Source organism: Phaenicophaeus curvirostris, chromosome 1 (genome assembly GCF_032191515.1).
Source record: "Phaenicophaeus curvirostris isolate KB17595 chromosome 1, BPBGC_Pcur_1.0, whole genome shotgun sequence".
Taxonomy (NCBI): Eukaryota; Metazoa; Chordata; class Aves; order Cuculiformes; family Cuculidae; genus Phaenicophaeus; species Phaenicophaeus curvirostris.
Genome location: NC_091392.1, coordinates 188,965,905 through 188,988,750, shown reverse-complemented (window position 1 = coordinate 188,988,750; position 22,846 = coordinate 188,965,905). Strand labels below are relative to the sequence as shown.

The 22,846-nt window shown below is 34.8% G+C and overlaps 1 protein-coding gene across 5 annotated transcripts in view; it reads left to right on the top strand.

Annotated features, from left to right (window-relative positions):
- SGCG (sarcoglycan gamma) overlaps window positions 1-22,846 on the top strand; it is a 131,902-nt gene that overhangs the window by 59,209 nt on the left and 49,847 nt on the right. For 3 of the 5 annotated variants that reach the window (XM_069883235.1, XM_069883237.1, XM_069883239.1), the window contains 2 exons: window positions 7,951-8,148; window positions 20,605-20,706. In XM_069883235.1, the coding sequence (XP_069739336.1) occupies window positions 7,954-8,148; window positions 20,605-20,706 (297 nt within the window). In that variant the 5' untranslated portion in view covers window positions 7,951-7,953. The remainder of the gene's footprint in view (window positions 1-7,950; window positions 8,149-20,604; window positions 20,707-22,846) is intronic. The other 2 variants (XM_069883238.1, XM_069883240.1) reach the window with 1 other exon arrangement.

Here is a 22,846-nt window from a genome sequence, read left to right as displayed (position 1 = left end):
AAGAAAATTCTAGGAGAGTAAAGGTCGTGTTATAAAATATTCAAGTTGGTATACGTAACTGGAAATCAGCATTTTATTATCTGTATGTATGTTAGTTACACTTCAATGGAATGAAACTTTCTGCAGATCCTGGAAATGTAGTGTATTTTTATGCTGGAAGCAGAACTTCTTATTGACCATAGAAACTCAGTCAAGTGAATGGGAAAAAAATCACTCTGTGGAAGGAACAGAAAAACATTTTAAACTCCTCTCCATAAGTAGCTGGCTAATTTATAATTTTTTCCTTCTGTTCTTACCAAAACTGGCTACTGGAGTTGAATTTCAGATATGCAAGAGCCATATAGCTACAAATTAACAAAGATGGAAGGAAGTAGAGCGTTTCTTGCAGTTATAGCACCAGTGATTCCAGGACTGTTTGCAAGTAGAGGGAAGCTGAATCACAAGTAGTTGTACCTGCTGCTCAGCAAGTAACATGAATGTAACCTGGGTAACATGAGTGATAATTGGTAATTAGTATCAGTGTTTGGAAAGCCTTACTCTATTTTGCTGGTGGGTAATGGAAAGCAGCAGCATTTTGGAAAATTGATGATCTAGTCAACTAGACCCAGGAGAGGGTGCAAGTCTGCAGCTTTGAAACTGTGGGAACCCCTAAAGCTACTGGGAGTCTAGGAAACTAGCAAAGAGTTTCTGAAGGCAAAGCTTAGATCAAGATATGGGAACACCAGGACCACCATGGCAGTAATCTTTGAAACATTTTTGCTATCACATGCAAGACCACGTGGAAAGAACATGGGTAAGGAAAGGGGCTCAAATTAATTAGGAGCTGGGATATTTTTGAACTAGAGGGAACCAATAATAGGAATGACATCTTCATTTTAACAGAAATACAACTAGGCACTTGATACTTTAAAAAGTTTAGACTTTTTTAAACTTAAGATTGAGGGGAAGCTGAGTAGTGCTGAGGAGCACATTTTAAGCACTATGAAGAGAGAAGTCATAAAAATTATATATCCCCAGCCACAGGATAAAAAGAACTTGGCAGTAGCATGTAGTGAACAGAGTCTCACTTAATTGAAGTTAGAAAACTGAGAAATAAAGGAAAGTTATACATGTTTCTGTAACCTCAAAATAAGACGGGAAATCAAAATGCTTAGCTTTAAGGAAGCTGAGAAACTAAATGAACTCCTATAGTCATGTTGAAAACATAGCAGATGGAAAACAGTGAGCAACACCAAGTTAAAACACACAGGAAAGACAGAATAGGACATGCAAGTGGTACCATGCATTAACGGAAGTTTATTCTAAAGAAAGATTGAAGCATAGTTATGTCCTGACTTAGTTCTGAGTAGTGTACAAGGTCTATTTCATGTTGTTGTCAGGAGTGTATTGTAACATCAGCCATGTTAATGTTAGAGTAAATATCTTTGGTAGAGTAATATGAGCTGAAGAATCTTAGTCACTGTTCCTAACTTTTAAAACGGCACTACATAAAAGGAAGCAGCTCATGAAAAGGAGACAATTATTTTCATCTGACTATTTCAAAATATCGTATCAGATGCTCAGGCCAAATACATATTTAAAAGACATGGCTAAACCAGTGCAGATAAAAAGCAGGACAACGGAAGTTGTTAGAAGAAGTAAGGGATCAATAAAGATTGTATCAAAAGGCATTAAAAAGGACCAAAACTCCAACAGACTAAATGTAACAACACAGTAGAGGAGTCCAACCAGTATTTAAGGAAAAAAACAGAAATATTTTTTTCAAATTGCATGTAAGGCTGCCACAGAGACTCTAGGCAACCTATGTTTATCTATTCAGAGACGCTAATTCTACTGAAGAAAATAAGTTCCTGATAATGTATGGTTACACCTTTTTTTTCCAACCAGTAACCCATTGTGATGCCAAATTTAAACCTGCTTTGAGCAGGGAATAGGGCTAGATCATCGGCAGAGGTGCATTCCAACTTTCATGTTTTGTGATTCTGTGAGTCTGTTCTGGGAAAATGGTTACATGTTAAATTAAAGACTATCTCTGATCACCTCATGTCTTCTGTCATGCTGTAGAGGACAAAAAAGCAGATTGAGCAGTCTCCTGTTTTGTCTATTCGTATTAATATTAGTTGAAAGCCTTCATCAAGAATTGAAATTACTCATAATTGGAGTAGTTTGGTTCATACTTAGTTTAGTTATAAACGTTTTGTTAAATGCTCAGTTAAAGTAAAAGGGATTTACCAGAATTAATCTGTTCTGGCTTCTGGTTCGTATGGAAGAGGTTCTAAAGTCCAGGGAAGAAAGAGAGCGAGAGAGAGGGAGAAAACGCACAGTCAGAAGAGTCTGCAATAATTTCTGTTCTGATATTGACTACAATGCATTATGTATTTTCTATTCTTCTTGTGGGCTTGGATCTCAGTCTTCCATTTTTAGGTGGAAACACTGGCTGTACAGATTATTATTTTGTCTTTTCTGAAAGTCTTATTCCTAAAACTGTGATTATAATGAGAGCTGTATGAGGTCTAGTCAGTAGCCTTGCTGATGAGACACCCACCTAGATCTGGGTATATTGCCCATGTCATCATCCAATCACTTCTATATCATTTATTCTAAGCTGTCTGTGTTCTTGAAAAGATTTTTGCTGCCTACCAGGAGAGAACAACATATATGTTAGAAATCTCAGAAAAGTGAACAATTGTGACATTTTAATGTCTTTTTTTTTCCACATTGCTGTACTCAAGGTCACTCAAGGAAAATTAGTCGTAAGAGGGGCTGAGTTCAAGGAAAGGGAGGTTCACTTTTTTTAATTAAAGCATTTTAAGGCATTTTCCATTAAAGACATGGTATTGCTCATATAATAAACTAGCTACTCCTTAAAATTTTAGTTGGGCATGTAAAAGTTAAAAAGTTTAAGAAAGTTCTTTAAAATAAACCGGTCTAGCCTTTTTTATTTGCCTTCTGATTTTGAAGGTAGCATGATAAAAAGTATGTTTTTCTGATAGAATTAATATTTGGGGATTTTTTTAAGGAGGAAAAATAAATAAAGTTAAAAGATTGGAAACAAAGTTTTATAAACATTTTTACTGTAAATGAGATTCAGAAGTACACAGATATTAGACAAATAATAATTTTTAATATATCACTTCATCATGCTTTCAGTGACTCCCTTCAGTTACTGCAGTGTACTTTAAGTATTTAAAATGTGCAAAGCTGTTAATTGTGACCATGTCATAGTTATTATGCAAATTTGCAGTGTGGGATATGCAGACAGTTAACCAGGCCATATGAATTTCATTGTTTGTTTCCACAAATTACACTGCAGGCATCCAGCTTTTGTTAGCTGCTGACACTAGTTTACAATTCAAGCTGGAATATACTATATATTGTGTATGAAATGTGTAGAAATGAAGGAGGGTTGAAAGGAATTAGAAAAATTTCACCTAGTAATGAGAGTTTGAGTTTTCTCTGCCTTTCGGATTTTGTCTCGAAAGCTTTCCCAAGCTTTTCCATATGAATTCCAAATGTTTCCCTTATTTTCCATTCTTTTTTCTTTGAACAACAGCTTTGCCTCAACAGTTTTTCGTCTATCAGGAAAATACTCCAGCTGCACCTATTTCTTGCTGCTATCCTCCACAAATACAAAAGTGTGCATGCCTGAATGACACCAAATTGTGAAGTCTTAATGTACTTCTGATGTTCATACTATATAATAATACCCATCTAGCTCAATGCATTATATAAAACCAACATTAATGAACATAATGTTCCATGAAGATACTATATGCAGATCGTAAAAATGATTCTCTCTTGCCTGAGTTGACAGGTTGTTTTATTTCAGTTTACAGTTTGTTTATAATGGCACAAGAATTTAGTTTAAGTTATTAAAATGCTCTTTCTACTGAATTGTTTTAGTTTAGCACAATCAGCTCTTTCATGCCCACACATACTGTGAATTTTCTTGTTAGAGAATGAAAATACTTCATGTAAAGAGAGGAGCAGAAGCACTGATGACTGAAGCTCCCTTTCAAAAGAATTTGTATAGTATGAGCATCAGTGGTGCAAATTTCTTTGTGAAACCTCATTAGTTCATCTTAACTCTGATTTGAAATGTTTTTTCTGACTGCTAAGCTTTTTGTCTCTTTCCTGAAAATCCCAACACAATTGGAAACAGTCTAAAAATATAAAATGCTAATAATTATACGACAATTACTGGAATTATAATTGATTATTAGTATTAACCAACTAAGTAGTTTTATATTTATAGTAGTTTTATATTTAAGTTATGCTTTCTAATAGTTTATTATTATTAGTCACTTTATGACAACAGGACAAATTACTTAATAATACGATTCTGAGCTATACATTAAGGAGAATTTTATTTATTTTCAAGAAAATAAAGCAGCTATTTAAGAACAAAAAGAAATGAAAACATATTTTTACAATATAAATAAACTGAGATTGCTTATTTTAATTGAAATAGTATTTTGTCTTCAGTAATTCCTTCAGATAAATAGTTCCTGAAAATAATACGATTAACAAGCTTATACTCAGCCTTGCTTAGTGATAACTGTGAATTCCTGCTTCAAAACACTTCCGTCTTAATTGAATAGCTTTTTGAACTTGATATCCAAACCAACTGAAATCCAATAGTAGCATTATTGATGGACAGTTTTTCAATATCTAGGTATTAATATAAAAATCTCCCAGACCTCTGAATCATGCAAATCTCCGGGTCTTGCATGGAAGAAATTGGAATAGATCCAAGGAAATGTTCTATCTTGGCTACGTATGTTTAGAGGGCATCTGTAGTAACACAATGTAGAGAACATACAACTCTTTTATTTACATCTCATATGTATATTCCTGTAGGCATGAAGTTTGTGCATTATGTGCTACACTTACAAGTAACCCTGAACATATGAGAAAATCTCACGATTCAAAATATCTGCAGTATACAAGTAACTCACTAGTTGTATCTATCATTGGAAATCTATGACAAATCTTTTGGCAGCTAATTAGCATTCGATATCTGTTTTAAATCAGCAAATGGGCAAGTTGTAATTGGATAAAAATGGATCCCAGTGAAACATTGTGACAACTGGAAAATACTTGCAAATAGCAAACTACCATGATAGAGCTCAGTCCCATGAATTATAGCCGCATATACAGAAGTCTGTAAGGAATATATGAGTAGTTGACCTTAATCCTACTTGACTTCTAATTGTGGGGATCCTTGAGTAGGATCACCAAGAAATTCAACTTCCAACTAAGTAGAATTTTTTTATTATTATAGTATTCCTGACACGTTCCAGCTAATACGTATTTTCATGGCCCATTTGAATAATGCTAGAATTTTCTTTCTGAAACTAAATTGCCATTTTATCTGCACTGTAGGTTGCCAGGATTGTTCTTACTGTCTGTAGTTTGTCACTGTGTGCTGCCTGCTTGTAAAAGAATATAAAAATAACAGTTACCAAAGTCATTGTTCATTGAATCCTGGCAGACTGCATCAGCCAATTAGGAGATCTGCCTGTCTAAGGCTTTCCTTTCAGTCTGGCTTCCTAAAACAGCCCACACCTCTAAAAGAATTTCTCGGACTTCTTCAGACAGATTTGAGATTATTCTCAGATTTCAGTTCATGAGTGTAGAAGTCATTAATATGGAAAGTTGATTCTTCCAGAAGAAACAGTCAAATGGCACAAATTCTTAAAAGAATTCCCCTGTAATCACCAAGCACTGGGCCACTAATTCTCTTAAAAATCTGGAAATATTATATTAAGTAGAAAGTTTAATCCTTTTGAAAGCAGTCAGCTGCCTAGGCTGGCATTAACCGTTTACTAGAACTGAAGCAATTTTTGGCAGTATTTTAATATTACTCAGAAGAGTTGGTTTCTGTCAGGGAAAAAGTAGTTTGTACAGGGAACAACGCTGCACTGGGACATGTCCCCTGTCGAATTTCTGAAGGGCTGAAAACAATCACAAAACTCAAAGACTTTTTGGTGAAATGCATAATGTATTTTGACCTCACCTCATTAAACTGCACTATATAATACATTATGTATAAAACCCTCTACTCATGCAATAAGCATTTTGCAACAGGGTAAAAATGGAACAGAGGAGAACAAGAATCAGAAGAATCCTATCTTGTTGTTAAATTGCATGCTTCTCAAAATCATTCTGGTTAATTTGGCCAAATGCTTATGTCTAAAATAGACCGGTACATACATGAGAAAAAGTCAGTCCAGGCTCTGTTTATTTCTCTTTTTACAGAGAGAAGTTAGACATGTTTAATGTGCAGTTCATTGAATGTCTAAAATATACATCTAAAATAAGTTGGATAAATAATTCCCAGCAGGAATAAGTTTATTGCCATTGACCATAAAGGAAGTCCAGGTTGACTGGCTTAGGTGTTGCAGGCAAGATGTTGGTATCTGACATTGTGAGATGAATCCCAACCACAGAGACCACTGTGATGATGCTAATGTAGAAGTGTGAAGATCTGAAAATTAATTTACTCTTTATCAAATGGCATTCCTCCTGTCAAATTCACCTTGAAGATGTAGCAAACAGCAACATAAGGAACAGGCAAACCTTAGATGCCACAGCTAGAGATTTGTTGGCAAAGTCTTAGCTAACTTCATGGGAGTGTGCAGTTTCTGAAGATGGTCTGTTTTCCCACAGCCCTATTGAAGTAACCTTTCAGGTGTGCTTAGAAGTGGATTTTATTTATCTCCTGAAAAAAAAACAGTCTATCTTGTGATGGGTGGCTTCTGTTTCTACAGAAAATTCTGTAGCTGTCACCTATCTTGTTTCTTGTAATATTGGCACTTAACAAGTCTGCAATGAAGGAAACAGTAAGAAACTCAAATACTGTGCACAGTATCGTGTGCAACTGAGATTGATGGCAGCAAAAAATTAGTATATTGTTTCATAATGACTGTAGCACAGTTACATTATGAACTGCTGATTATGAAGTCTCATTTTTAATACAAATTTTTAAAAAATTAAAATATTTTTTTAATGGAAGTGCAGAAATGAGTTGAATACTGGACATACACGAAGAGATAAGGTGTGAATTTCTGTTCAGTTGTAAACTTGTAGTGTATTCTCTGTTTTGTAGTTCAATAGGAAATTACAGGAACAATGATGGCATCTTTCTAAAGATGAGGGTTAGAACTGAGACCCACAGACTTGTTACAAACACAGGATGACTCTGCAGGAGACTTGAAGAAAAGTTTCATTAACATCTTACAGTAATTCAGCAGCTGGGCAAGGATGCAATTTAATTATGTTTCAAAAATTGTGTGTGCAGAGCACAGTGATCTTATTCCCAGGAGTAAATTTAGAATTGAGAGGAGACCTCATGTGAAACCTGTCTGAGGGCATTCTTATTTGGGAGCATTATATTGTAGGAAAGTTAACCCATTTTTGGATGTAAGATGCCTGTGGATATACCTGGCTCATGGAAAGTTCTTGAACTTCCAAGACCTATTTTCTTTCTGACATCCATGGTTGGGTTTGGATTTTTTTCATTTTATATCAGTGAAAATGAGACAGATGTAGCCTACTGTTGTTCTAGATAAGCAGATTCAGCTGCTGAGATTTTATTCTCTTGGCTGAAATTGTAAGCTTTAATGATCCTATGAAATATTTAGTGGGGGATGAATTAGAATATTTTGAAAAATGGGAGGAAAGTGTTGCCATTCTATATAGGGTAAAATAAATTTAAGCAGTTGATGCAGTTCTTATAGTGAAACATCACATCATGTGTAAAAATAAGATAAAAGTGTAATCTGAATGAGGCATAAAGGAAATGCTTTCCAAGTAAAACTTCACAAGAGTTTCTAGTTTAAGTACCTTTCTATTCCAATTATATCTTCATTTTTTTCTTGTGGTTCTGTATAAATATTTTCAATTTAATTCAAGCCACTAATCAGTCACTTTTTTTTCTGTACATAGCAGATGGTACGTGAACAATACACTACAACAACACCAGGCACTAGCCTAGAGAGGCCGAAGAATGAATATGTCTACAAAATTGGAATTTATGGCTGGAGAAAGCGATGCCTCTACCTATTTGTTCTCCTCCTGCTTATCATCCTAGTTGTGAATTTTTCTTTAACAATTTGGATTCTCAAAGTGATGTGGTTTTCTCCGGTAAGTGTCCTCTTTTATTTTCCATTCTTTTCATATTGTCTTCTCTTCCATGGCTCACTACCTCACTTATTTTGTGTGTACATCAGCTTCTCTGTATGTAATAGATAATTCTTTTTTCTTCCTTCACAAGTGTAATTGGTACTTGGCTTGAAAGTACATAAGAAAAATCTCTTTGAACAAACTTACTGATCTGTAATTTCTGTATTGGTCTTAATCATTAAAATACTGCAGTTGTTGATATTTTATATTGAAGTGAATTCTGGCCATTCTAAGAGAATGTACTGTGCTGTTGTCTCATAGTCTCTGTTTAGTCTATATTTCATAAATGTGCTTGCTGTAATTTTATCTCATACAAAAACCCTTAGTGTTAAATTGATGACAGTTGCTGTTTTTCTTGGCTTCCTTCTCCTGTTTATCAGCATCTGAAATTTAGCAATTTATTTGAACAATTAATTACAGCTCAGAGGTAATAATTGCTGCTTCATGCTTGAGGTTAAGCAGCTATATTATTCAGTAATAAATTTAGTAATTGCCATATATATTTTAATATTTATAATGTAATTTTGCATGTGGTAGATTAAAGGGTAACTTTCAAAAGTCTGCAAGATGTAGCTTTAGTCAGAATGCAATAAAATGCGCCAGTGAATGTTGAAGCTAAGCTAATTTGTTCCTAACATGCAGTCGTGATACACAGATGATTTGGATAGTCTTGTTACAAGAAAACCAATAATAGTAAGTTCCTACAGCTCTGTCCCTGCTACTGAAGAAAGTGCTATATTAAAATTCCCATTATCTATCATTATTATACCTCTGTCACTAAATGAAGGCCATTTTATCTTCATAAAAGCATTTCTATATTCTACTTTGTTTTACTATAAGAGAAGTAGGTTAATTTTAAATGCTATCTACTAACATGATTAATAGCATTTGAATTCCCATCACGTTTCTTTCTCCACTTCAGTACTTTTCAGCACAGATTACAACGCAGAACATTTTAAATCGCATTTAATTTTTCTGTTACACAGTTCACATGGAAGGTGCGTGCTTAGTGACTGCACATCATGAATCACAGAGAACATGAAGAACTTATTTTCTGTGTGGCTCAGGTTTATGTTTTTGATGAGTTTTAAAAATTATTTTCTGTTGGTTTGGTTTCTTTGTATGAAACAGAGTATTTGTTCTCTAATATCAATAAGGACTGAAAGAATAGTATCAGAAACTCCAACTCTAAGAACTCCTATGTCCTACTAGTTTTCTGAAAGGAAAGCATCAAATGCCTGAGTCTGTTGAGGCAGTGTGTTCTTCTGCCTTGGCAGCAAGAGCAGGGAAAAATATATCGAGTACTGCAGGCTTTTATTCTTTTACAGGGTGGATTATTACTATGCCATAGTAATAAATGATTTCCTTCCTGTGACAGACAAAGCTTAGCTTTGGTTAAGACTTACAAGGGACAACAAAGGCAACAAGATGGGCTGCATCCATGGGTGCAGAGAACTTCCTGATTCTCTTGCAAAGTCGCCCTCTGCCACATTTGAAAGGTTATGGAAATGGGGGAGATCCTCAGTTATTGGGGGAAAGTCAGTGTTGAACTGATCTTCAGAAAAAGAAGTCAGTCTGGTCAATTATGGGCTACTCAGCCTCACTTTAGTCCCTGGCAAAATGATGGAGAAAGTCCTCTTTGAAGTAATTTCAAGGCCTATGAAAGAGAATAATGTAATGGGGAACAGTCAGCATGGATTTGCCAAGAGTGAATGATGCCTGGCCAACACGATTACCTTCTATGATAAAATGTCTGGATTAATAGATAACGGGAGGGCATAAGATGTCATTTATTTTGACTTTAGCAAGGCTTTTGACGGTCTCTCTTGATATTTTGTACCCTAGTTAGGGCAGCCAACCAGACGAGTAAAACAAAAATGACTGGATGGTCAAGCTTGGAAGGTAGTTATTAAAGTGATGTCCTCTAAATGTGAGCCAGTAATAAATTTTGCAGGGTGTGTCCTGGGAACAGTCCTTTCTAACAACTTTATCAATTATTTAGAAGAGTTTAACACAATGCTTGCTCACTGATTTTGCAGACAATAACAGTCTAGATATACCTCAATAATTTCAAGGCTTGGGACAACATTAAGAAGAGTGTAGAGAGGCTGGAGGAATTGTCCAACCTTACGAAATTTGAGAAGGACAAATGCAAATCCTACTTCTGGAAAGCAAGAATCCCTGACACCAGCACAGGCTGGGACTGCCTTGGTGTGGGGAGCCCTGTGGAGAAGGCCCTGGGGTTGGTGAGCAGCAAGCTGAGCATGAGCCAGCAGTGACCCTGGCAGCAAGAAAGGCCAAGAGCATCTCAGGCTGTGTGATCAGGGGCAGAGGCAGAGACTACAGAAAGTAATTATCTCCTTTTAGATAGAACTCATTAGACACACATGTAAATACAGCCTCCAGTTTCAAGCCTCCCAACAGAAGAGAGATAGTGATAAGTTTTGATTGGCCATCTGATATTGCCAAGACAGAGTCTCTTGTTTTTCTATAAATAATGTTACATTAGCGATTTCCTCTGAAAAACTCATTATTAATCTTTCTCATTCTTCTGACAGAAGAGAAATGCTTTGCAGGAAAAAATACGTTAGTTCCCTCTTTTACCTTGTTGTCTTAATTGATTAAAATATCTGCATAATTTTAAAATGGTCCAATGATTCTTAGCTCATAACATTTTAATTTCAAGGCTGTCAGTTATACTAGACTAAACACCGTCATATGAGATGAAGACTTATCCATCTAAACACTATCACATCCTGAAATGTTTGACTAAAAATATACTAAAGATATTGAGTGCAAGAATGCTCCTTACTATCATTGTTGTTTTCCAAATCCTTATTGTGGTATAAACTATAGGATTGGGCATTTCCGTTTTTGTAATTGGATATGGTTGGATTTTTATGGAACAACTGATTTTTTCATTGGGCTGGAGATAACACATGCTTTAGTTGTCAGATGATTACAGCACTCACTTTGGAGACAGAAGCTTCTGTTGTAGCTTCTGATCCAATTAATATTTAATAAGTAGGACAAACTTAAAAAATAGAGAGTGAAAGATTCCAAACATTAAATATAATATAGTCTGTTGGTTAGATCATGTATTTCTAGGAGAAAGTATGAGATCAGATTTTTCCAGGGAAAGAAGGAATTTTAATCTAGGAGTGCAATGACCCAGTTGAGTCCTGCAACCTCTTGTTCTTACGCAGAAGAACATTAATACCTCTTCACAAGGCTATTCTTTATCTTTATAGACTTTATTAATAAGATGGTCATGCAGGAAATTTTGATTGTGTTCATGTCCAATGGTGATCAGATAATTTAACTGCAAGAATATGAGTTTGTCTTGGTCTGTTGGACAAGTGGGGAGGTTTTTTGAGGATCTATATTTTGGAATTTGATTCTTAGATTGTATAAATATCTTCCATATAAATTGTGCAACCAGAAATTCAATACTGACATGACTGTGGAAGGCTGTATGACTGGCAACAATTTGGAAAAAATGGACAGTATTCAGCTAATTTGTATAACAACGTTTTACACAACACTGAGCATCTGAAAACTTTACAGAGACAAGCTGCTTAGTAGGAGGCATTAACAATAGGTATTCAGCTTCTCAATTTTTACGTAATTGATATGATTTCACAACTAGAATTCTTCGCTTGCATTGTTGTAGGCTAAAGATTTCTGGGATTTCTGATGGTTTTGTTGTGGTTTTTTGCATTTTTACTTTTCCATTATGTATGTATTCCTTAGAGAAAACTTAAGTACATGAGACTGATTTCACATTTTCTCTTGAATATAACAAGCTTTGGCTGTCCTAATCTGCTGCCACATAGAAAATTAGTACTCACATACTCAAGACTTCACCTATAGTACTAATTCATTGTATCTACACCATAATCAGTGAAAACTTAGACCACAACTTTTACATCACTATTGAATTTCATAGATTGTCATGGCAGTACTGTATGTGAAACTCCATGTGAAAAATGTACCCATTCAGGTGGTTGTCATTTCTGATGCAATAGGAAAGCTTGCTCAGAAACCCCACATTAATTCAGTTTTAATATCATTCAGGTTCTGCTACATTATTGTAATGACAGGAACAGTCATGTGTCAAAGATTATTCCTTAGATTTTTAGCCTCTAATGGAGAAACCCATGTTACCAGGGGTTTTCATGGATATCACAGCTATCATGGTCTCATAAAACCATTGTCCTGTTTCATGTTGAAACGGACAGACAGTCATGAAACAAGAAAGTTTCCCAGGATAACTATTTTCTTTCTGACTGGAAACTGGAGTCTGGCGTGAAGGTTTTTCTCTGACAAGTAATTTTAAGCACAGTGGGAGCAAGAGGCAGACAGGTCTTTATCATTTTAGATGTGCTGTCAATCAAGTGTGATTTGAATCTGCACTCAATCCCATGTTCTTCTGCCATCCATGTTAAATCTTACTTGCATTTAAGTCACTAACAAGAGGAAAGTCAAGCCCTAATGCTAAGCCTTAGAACACCTGTGGATTATCTTATCATGACAGGAATGAACTCGGTATATGGAGGGCCAAGCACACAATGTCCAGTCCATCAATGCATATTCTAAGCATGGTTCTTCGTAAGAACAGGACTAATGTTTAGCTTGCTCTCATAGCTGTGCTTCAGCTGAACATAAAGGCTGAACATAAAGACATAGGCAATTAGAACAGAGATGGTCTCTGCACATTTAGGCTAGAGTAGTCTTTCAGTGTCTCCTTTATGCACAAGCATTTCTGGCACTGGAATAAATACAATAGTTGCTACAGTTAGACAAAAAATACAGGGTTTTCCAAATATTATTCACAGGTATTTTCTTATTTTGGCTTACTTGTAGTTAGTGAATGATCTACCCGTATGCCTATTCCCAGAAACTTTTATTACAGACATTCCAATCTGCTAATCTTACTGGGTTCTCATGAGCAATTAATAACTATAAATAAAGTATTAAAATTATTGTTAATTATTGTCCAAATTTTTCTGTAAGGCAATGTCAATTCATTTATATTATGTTTAATTGTATAAGAAATGTTGAAAAGCTAACTAAATATAATCCCACAGCCAATGGCTGTATATACACAACTGTTGGCAGAGAATGATAGTATTCTCGATTTATAAATATTATATGTATTTTATAATCAATTACTTAAATAAGTAACTATGTACACACTTGGAAAATTCAGTCACCAAAGACGAAAGAGCTTGCTTAAGGAAATATGAAAAATATGAAGCTAGGAATGTGGTGAATTTAAAAAAACCTAAAAATTTAACTGAAAGTCAAATAATTCCTTCTGACAATGAGACTTACTAGACTGTGTAATAGCATGCCTTATTAAATTGGAGGTGGCCAATCATTTGAACATTTAAACCCAGACTAGACAGCAATAAAAATGTATGGTAAAGAACATGAATTCTTCCTCACTGCAGATATACACTAATGAACTTGTACCGTCTTTCCATGCATTTTGTCATTAATAGCGTATACTCCATGAAATTAGGTGCCATTTTGAGAATGTTACACTTTTAAATATTCAAATGAAATAAAATATTTAATTATTTACATATTCTCATCCTAAATTTTAATAAAATATTTTCATGTCAGACACTAGTATTCCATATGTTCTACTCTGAATAATCCTGAATAGCTGTATTTAGATATTTTTTAACTGAATGAAATACAATTTGTCTATAACCAGGACACAGTTATTCCCATTGTCTCTGTCAGATGATGAAAATTTAAATACCTTACACAAATAATAATGGCATGAAAAGAAAGATATTGAGATACTTACTGAAGAAAAACTGTTATCAATGTACGCCAGACACCTCAGTAGTGTGGTATATAGTTACACATATTTAAAAAGTATTTTCCTAAAGCATTTGATTAATCTGATATATATGATGAATCAAATCATATATGTAAGAGTGTGGAAGAACTTGTCAAAAGTTCTAAATGTAACCAAAAAAGAATTGCAAAAAATTCTCATCCTTTCCAACTTTATATTTCATTTCTTTGTCATTACTGTGACCTTTTAGGTAAATTGTATCATCAATGTGTACAAATACATGTTAAGCTATTATTTTATTGATGCATAGCATAAATTTATACCAGTGCTTAAAATTCAATGCTATTGTCAGAACTAGGGTAGGGCTTGCTGAGGGCTACTATAGAGAAAATTGAAGTAAAGTTTTGTTTTCCATTTTGCCTAATAAGAGTTACAAAAATGTGTCTATTGATAATGTCATTAGAGAAGCATTATAGTAGATTATTATATTTTTATATGTAAAATCTATGTGGTCACAAGTACTGATCATTATAAAATGTTGTACCATGTATAAAAAAACAGTAATGGTGGCAATTAGTGAAGGTAACCAAAACATTGCTCTTAAACTTTATTTAATCAGTAATACTAGGATGAGAGTGGGTAATTAAAAATTACATTGGGCTGTTATTGGAGACTATCTATTTTTAACTGCAATATACTGCAGTGGTTGCTATTTAATATGATAATATCATTCTAAAATAAATTTTCATATAGCTGGAAGACAAAACATAGGGTAAACTATTTAAGTAATTCTTTCACACAGAGCTGTGGACTTCCTCGACGGTGCTTTATGAGGGATGCAACATCTTTCTGTCCTTCTTTCATCTCACATTTTTGTCATCTTTACTGTACAGCAAATTCTGTCAAGGTGGAGATGCTTGCCACTGTGTACTTACACAAGGCATAGAGCACTGAGACTGTAAGATGAAGCGTCCCCTAGTACAAGTGATAGGATTTACAATACTGAATCAATATATAGTCTGTGTAATCATATACACTATGCAAATATCCCTGATTCCTCAGAGGAATTCAAGAAATAAACATCATGCACTTTTGTTCAGAGGAAAATCCTTTTGACAAGCTTTACAAATCAAAGGAAAAGATTTAATTCAATTTCTTTAGCTAAATTGTATAATTATAACTGTTAATATATAAAATCAATTAGCCAACTTATAAAATTCAATTCCTGAATAAGTATTTGTAGCAGTGAAAATAGCAGTGTATTTTTCTAATCTCGAGTAAATCAGTCACACAAGATGTAATGCCACACATAATGGCTTTTTTTTTTTTTTATTAGCAGAGTGTTATGCAGCTTTGAAATGCCTGTCTGTGCAGTAAAGAACCAGAGACAGAATTTGGTCCTTGCTGAACTAGGAAACAGAGCTGGAACTGAAGCTGTTTTGAGAAGCAATTTTTAAATCTTGAGTATAAAATCATAGAATCATAGAATAGCTAGGGTTGGAAGGGACCTAAAAGATCATCTAGTTCCAACCCCCTGCCATGGGCAGGGTCACCTCCTACTGGATCAGGCTGCCCAAGGCCCCATCCAACCTGGTCTTGAACACCTCCAGGAATGGGGTATCCACAGCTTCTCTGGTCAACGTGTTCCAGTACCTCACTATCCACACAGTAAAGAATTTCTTCTTCGTATCTAATCTAAATCTACCCTCTATCAACTTAAAACCACTACACCTCACCCTGTCACTGCATTCCCTGAGAACGAGCCACTCCCCATCTTTCCTGTAGACTCGGAATTACAAATCAAACATGCTATTAAATCCTCAGACAGGAGCTACTTTAATTTGAACTAAGTGGATGTTAAAGCTGATATTTGGATCTTAGTGATTTTATTGTTATTACCATTGTATAACATATGGATATGCTTGTCTTTCCAGTATTTGGTCTCTTACCAAAAGAGGAAAATACATGTCTTCCCTTACAAGTATTAGCCAATACAAAAATCAGAAGTTTAATTTCCATTGTTTAGAGGAGTCTGAGGACTGTAATTGAGTCTGATTCTAAGAAGGTGCAGAAAAAGTAGTGATATGATAAAATAAGAAGAGTGGTTGACCCAACAGACTGAGCCCTGATGTGTGTCGGTTTCTATGTTGGCAGGAAAAAGCGAATTACAGTTATTGGTTGAATTTACGTGACTAGAAATACTCATCATAAACTGAATGAATGTTCCTCATGTCTCATCCTCTTTTCTAAGGGTCATGTGCCTACAGGAGCAGACCTCTACGTTATATTGGCTTGGGAGATAAATCCCCAATACATCATCTGATGCTCTTTTGACTCGGTAAGCAACAGACAGCATGAGGCTAAGCTGCCTAAGAGCAAGTCATTGAGTGCAAGAGCCCTAGAGCTACAGTTGCTCATTTCCACTCATAGCAGTCTCACAGCAATGTGCTATGTGCCTGTCTTCCCAAGTGGGTTTCTTGGTTGTGAGCCAGAGCAGCAGGTCCCACTATCACAACAAGTGAACTAGGAAAAATTCTTGCATCCTGTTTTAATAAGGCAGACCTTTACTGCCAGCCAATGCTGTCAAACTTGCTTTGTCCAGTCAGGTCTATCTTTTCCTCAACACAGATATTCACACCCAGAAGGCGGCAGTCATACCACCAAACTGTCAGGATGACTTCTGGAACTTTTTGGTCCTGAAGAAGGACTCTTGTCATTCCACGGTTCTCTGAAAGAAACTTGTGGGCCTTTCTACAGCTTAAGGACCTTCTGCACTTCTCCACTGGCTTTGTGGAGAATGGAACTGCTTTCCATCTTTTTAGAGGGAAAATATTTTAAATTTGTTGCACCTAGAGTCTAAGAGAACAATAGCCCATCCAAGATGGTCCTCCTGTCCAGATGCTCCATAGCACAGTGAATCTTAACGAGGATCCTAGTGGCGATAGCTACATATTTCAGGTGGTTTAGTGTATCCCTATGTAGACAATTCACTGAATAGCTTTCAAATATCCTATAGACCATGATTTCTGAATCAAAGAGCCTTTTGTTGAACTTCTATGAGGTTTGAACCCGCTTAGATCTTGAATTTCTTGTAGATGGCCTTGTCTCTGTTTCTACAAGCACTTACCTCCTTGAGAGCATTTTCAACTGTATCTACCGCAGTTGAAGGCATCCTGTTACTCCAATTAGAATCTGCCTAGCAGTTTTGAAATGAAAACTGGTCACACCTTTCTGAACACTAATGCTAAACTGCATCTTTGGTGCATAAACATTTGGCAGCTGCCAGCAGTTTTCATGCCAGTCAACTCCTTGCAGCAGTAGTCTTGGTGTCTACAAAAAAACCTCTTTCATCTTCTTCTTCTATGCAGTTCAGTCCCTGCCTTGCTGAGGGCTTTGAGTAATTAGAAAACATTAATCTCATAGTTACATGCACGTCTTGCAGCTCAGGGCCAGCACACTCAAACAGTGACAGTCAGTAGCATGAGGATAACAAGAATCCAGACTTGCCATGTATCTGCTAAATTTTATGAAGCACTTTTTTTCCCCTGGATCAATAGCTTGTTGTATAACTGCATCAAAGTCTGTGTCTAAGTGATATTTGGACCCTTTCCTCAAGTCGATAGAAATATTTGTATTCAATTTGAATAGGAACAGAATCAAATCCTTCGAACTGAAAGCATCAAGGTTGTTTGGCACTGAGGAAGTCACAATACTCAGTAAATAATAAGTGGTTTCTTTTAAATGGTAATGTAAGAAGCAGAGTGGTTGTTGGGAGAACATTATGTGTAACTATTATACTTCTCCTTTTTATGGAACTTATCATTGGATCTCAGTGCATTAGGGTGCCTGTTTATCCTAAATCCCTGTCTTTTATATTCCATGTAACTTCAATTTGCCAGTTATAAAAAGGAGATGATAAAATTTCCCCATCTCACAGTACTGCAGAACTCAGTACTTTTCCAATCTTGAGATAATCAAATATTGTGGTAGTCAGGAAATAATAATTGTTTACAGTCATAATGGTAATAGAAGTGAGGATCTTTACGTGAAATCTACATTTTTTGTTGTTCTCATACATGTTACAGATTTTGTCTGTTAGTCATCACGTCATGTTAGTCATTTATGCAGGTAAGTAAAGTCTAAACTTCCTTATGTTTTTGCATTTCCCGAGTAGTCAATGACAATGTATATGAGGCTTCTATTCAAATATGTGAGAATATGAGCTTCAAGTCATGCTTATATTAAATATCTGATGAAGAAAATAGAACATACTTCAGGACGTACTTATACAAAGTAATCTTGAGTGATATGACTGGATTTACTGAAAAATAAGAACTTATAGGTAAGTTTAAGTGCCAAGTTTTGTCACATAGCTTATTATTCTTGATACCAATGATATTCCTTTGTTTATATAGCACTTTTAGAATAATCATTGCTGAAATATCTGAACCCATTAGATAGAGTGTGCTGAGTAAATTGCGTAATCATCTTTTTCAATATCAATTCTAGAGTTTTTGCCTCTACTAAAAAAAATCTTCCTGGCAAAGCCTAAGGCAAGATAGAGATTGCCACCCAGAGTTTGTTAATTCCCCCTGATCTGCTTCAGAACAAGGATTAATTGCTACTTCTTCCTCTGCCTTCTTAAATTTCGCTGTCATTTTTATACTTTATAGTATAATACCTATTAAGTTCTTTATATTCCAGGAAAAATATGCCAACTGTACTTAAACTCAATGTTTAATATACTTTCACCTGATAAGAAAAGACATGAGATCAGAGCGATAAGGACATCCTAAGTTTAGTTATTTAAATGAAAGCCATTTGCTTTTTACAATTTCCTGATGCCTCACATCTTATTTTTCAAAAGTTTTTGGTTTAAAACCTGTGTGGTTTTGTGGTGTTGAAGTGGTCTTTGTTTTGTGTCACAAATTAAAATAAAATGTCTATAGTCTTCACTAGAAAAAACCTATTTCTAAATCACGCAGTGCTGCCTAGGAATTGTGATTATGAAAGCGATAGGGGGCTTATCGTAAGTATTATTTTAGTTTTGCCTCATGAGATGTGTCACTGTACACTAGGTACTTTTAAAAAGCTTTGCAATGTTCTAGAATTTAGTAATTGTATCTACTGCCACTGAGAAAAGTCAGCGCATTATATATTTCAAAGCAGTAAAATATTTGACACAGAATAACAGATTCCATAAATAGCTGTTCTAAAAGCCTCTTTCCTGAAATCAATCCTTGCTGAGGGGGAATCACAGTTGTACTCTCCAGTGTAGTGAACTGCTGACATAAGTATTTCTTACCTTATGGAATTTAGGTAATTTCTCTCTTTGTTTTTCTTCAAGCCTGTTTAAAAAAAGTAGCTACAGTTTTGCATTGAAGGCTAGTGAGATGTGTAATTTTACATTATATGTGTATATGTGTATGAAAGAATATATATATGATCTTATTGGTGAGAACATAACATTTTGAAATTAACTATAATCTCTTAAAGATACAACATTTTTCAGTGGTAGGAATAATTCATTAGATGAACAGGTTGTTGCTGTGTCACCAGTAGCCTGTTGTGTATCTCTTCTCCTCTGCTTATGTGGAGAACAATATGAAAAATATTTGGAGTAGAAATACTTCTTGAATTTATTCTTTAGTCCTCTCCACCTACTCCTTGTAGTGTGAGCAGTTGACTTGAAATATTTTCTTATGTGGCCAAGCTGTAAGGCTGCGAATTTCTCATCAAGGTTTCTCTCACTTTTCATGGCAGGGGAAGGGATGACTCCTTTACAACTTAAATAAGTTAAATAAGTTTCACTTACCCATGGAATAACTTGCAGCTGAAGCCTGCAACTCCTCAGATGTACTTACTGAAGTAATTCCTCACTCATTTTTCATGTTCTCAGTTCTGTGGTAATGGTTAGAGAAAGTAGAAAAAATGAAATATGGGCTGGAAAGCACAACTGGGCTAAAGTCAGGAAGGAGCGACTAGGAGAGAATAAGGAAGGTACAATAAGCTGACAAGCAGGTGACAGAGAGAAAGGAAGATGATAATGACAGATGGAGCCTTTATCTATCAGAGGAGAAAAAAAATAAACCAAGAAATGAAAAATTAATTAGAAAAAAGTAATTATTGAAAATGGAAGCAAATAAAAATCCCTATTTGTCTCCTCACTAGGCTTACAAGTATTACTTTCATTGTAAAGTGCATTATTGATAGACTAAACCCTGAGATGTTAACATAAGGTTTCTTTTATGTAAGTACCCATCTAAGAGTTTATTGTTCGTGATATTTTTAGAAGGCAAGTAGAAAGGCTATTTCAGCAAAGCCAATACAAATACACTTATTTTTAAGTTAATGACTGTAATATTGTATTATTTTCCTCAAAGTCCCAACTTTAATGGCTTTTTCTTGAAAGCAAGAATTTCTTAAAGAAAAACACTGGAAGAAATGAGGAATTCTCAAAATTTGAAACACATTACTATGGGCATCTTTATCAATAGACGTGGAGGCAGGCAGCTCTGAAGATTTTCAATTTACAAAAAAACCCAAAAAATAAATACAGCCACAATAATAAAATATGTATAATTCTTGTATCTTCTCCTTAGACTGGAATGGGACACCTGCGTGTTACAAAAGAAGGTCTTCGTCTTGAAGGGGAATCAGAATTCTTATTCCCTCTTTATGCCAAAGAAATCCATTCTCGAGTGGTAAGCAAATAATCTTTCAATAATGATAAAATAAAATTAATGCATTTATGAGCTGTTGAATTTAGGTCCAGGCATCTGTCATGAAAATACATATGTGTGTATGTACAAATATTTTTGAATACATTACAAGCATGATCATTAGCTCAATATTCTGATAGTATGGCAGAATTAACCTTTTTCTCTTACACATGTGATAGGAACTAGCTCAAAAAGGAATTGTAAAGACCATGGTATATATGTAATGCTAAAATTTTAAGAATGTGTAGCATTTTTCATTATTTTTAATGAGATTGTTTTTTAATGCAGGCTTCCCTGTTAAATTGCTTGTTTTGTTTATTCATCCATTACAGAATAGTTTCAATATCTCTAAAATTAGTGGATCCCATTGGAAAAGTTATGACTTTTCTAATAAATTCAGTTTTTTTCACTTCTAGGACAATTATACTAAATGTATGATATCTTTATATACTTATGGATATAAAATCTAAAGGATTAAATGGAAATATTTAGGTTTTAATCTTGTTCACATAGGGGAACAATTTATTATTATTATTGTTATTATTATTAAGATAGAAAAGGAATAACATACATTGTTAAAGAAAATATTTTTCAAGCAGATTAACTTTAAAATGGCAGTGAGAATGGATATGATATGAAAGATTTTTATTGAACTACTGGATTTTGAGGAGTGAAGAGATAAATCTGAATTGGTTATTAATTATCAAGGTGAACTCTGACACTTATTCCAATGAATTTTTTGTCAAGTGTTACCTGTTTCTGGCCAACAAAATGAATATTTTTCAGAAGTATCAACTGTAATTCAAACACTCACAAAATAAATTCATGTTTTATGAATATTGTCATCAATCAATGGACATTTCATTGAATAAAGTACTAGTGAATGTGACTAAAAGCCAAATATGGCTTTTTCATTACTTCAGACGTACTCATCCTCACCAAGATGGAATAGCCAGGTATGAGACTTTTCTGAGCCTAGGGAAAAAGTTACTGTTTGCATCACTGTAGCAAGAGAAAATGTAAATAAGTTTATCAGAAAACATGGTCGATATAGGATTTAGGATAAGATTATTAAAATGCTTTATTACTGAAATCTATGCAATGCAAACATGTTTTACATCTATTTATCCTTTGTTTTTCTCTCTTTCTAAAAGCATTTCCAGCAGCAGGAATGGCTTTGTCTTAGATGATGAAATTTCATTACTAAATGTGTATTTCTATTTTGTTTCTCATGCTGTATTCTTTCCTGCCTCATAAGCAGTGGGAAAACAATTTATGTGCTTAAATGAATTTTTCCTGAGGTTGTTTATGCAATAAAACAAGTAATTTTTTAAGACCAGCATAGCTAATACTTAAGAACTCTCCATGCCCCCAAAAATATCTTTATGCAGTGTTAAGCTACCATTCATGTTCTTTTAATATTCCTTCCAGCTCTTAATACATTTGTACAACACTGGAAGAAAGAGGTGTGGAATCATCTGATATAAGCTTAGCTGTGTAATGATCCATTGTGATCATTAGTAGTAAGCATTAACTAGAGCCTTCAGGCTGCTGCGTGTCTCTGCCCCCTGTGAAATGATAATGCATCAGAGGGGGGTTGTTTGTTTGTTTGCCTGCCTGCTTTTTGAAGGATTTGGTCTTTCTAGAGGCTTAATTGCCTGTAGCTTGATATCCTGAGTGTCATCACTATATTTATTTTCATGAAGTCACATATTTGTTATGATTTCTTTTACTGTTTGCCTGTTAAAGAATTGGGCCACTCACAGCTATCATAGCAGCTTTCACCCTTCCCTTGATAGTATTCTCATTGAAGTCTCCTAACAGATTTTCTCACTTAATGAGGTCTACAAAGTGCTAAGAAAATACGTAGCAGAAAATCTGCTTGCTGAGCATCATATCTGGAGCCACAAGTTTATGCCTTCATTATTAGTCAAACACAAAGGTGTGCACAATGCCATTGTATCTTAGCAAATACATATTCATGGAAAGATGAAACCTGAGCATTTATAAATACGTTACTAGATTTTAATTAGTCCACACTTACGTGGAAGCAGCAGATGTGGAATACATTTTATTCAATCCTATATTTGATATTATGAATTACTGACTTATTTATTGATCA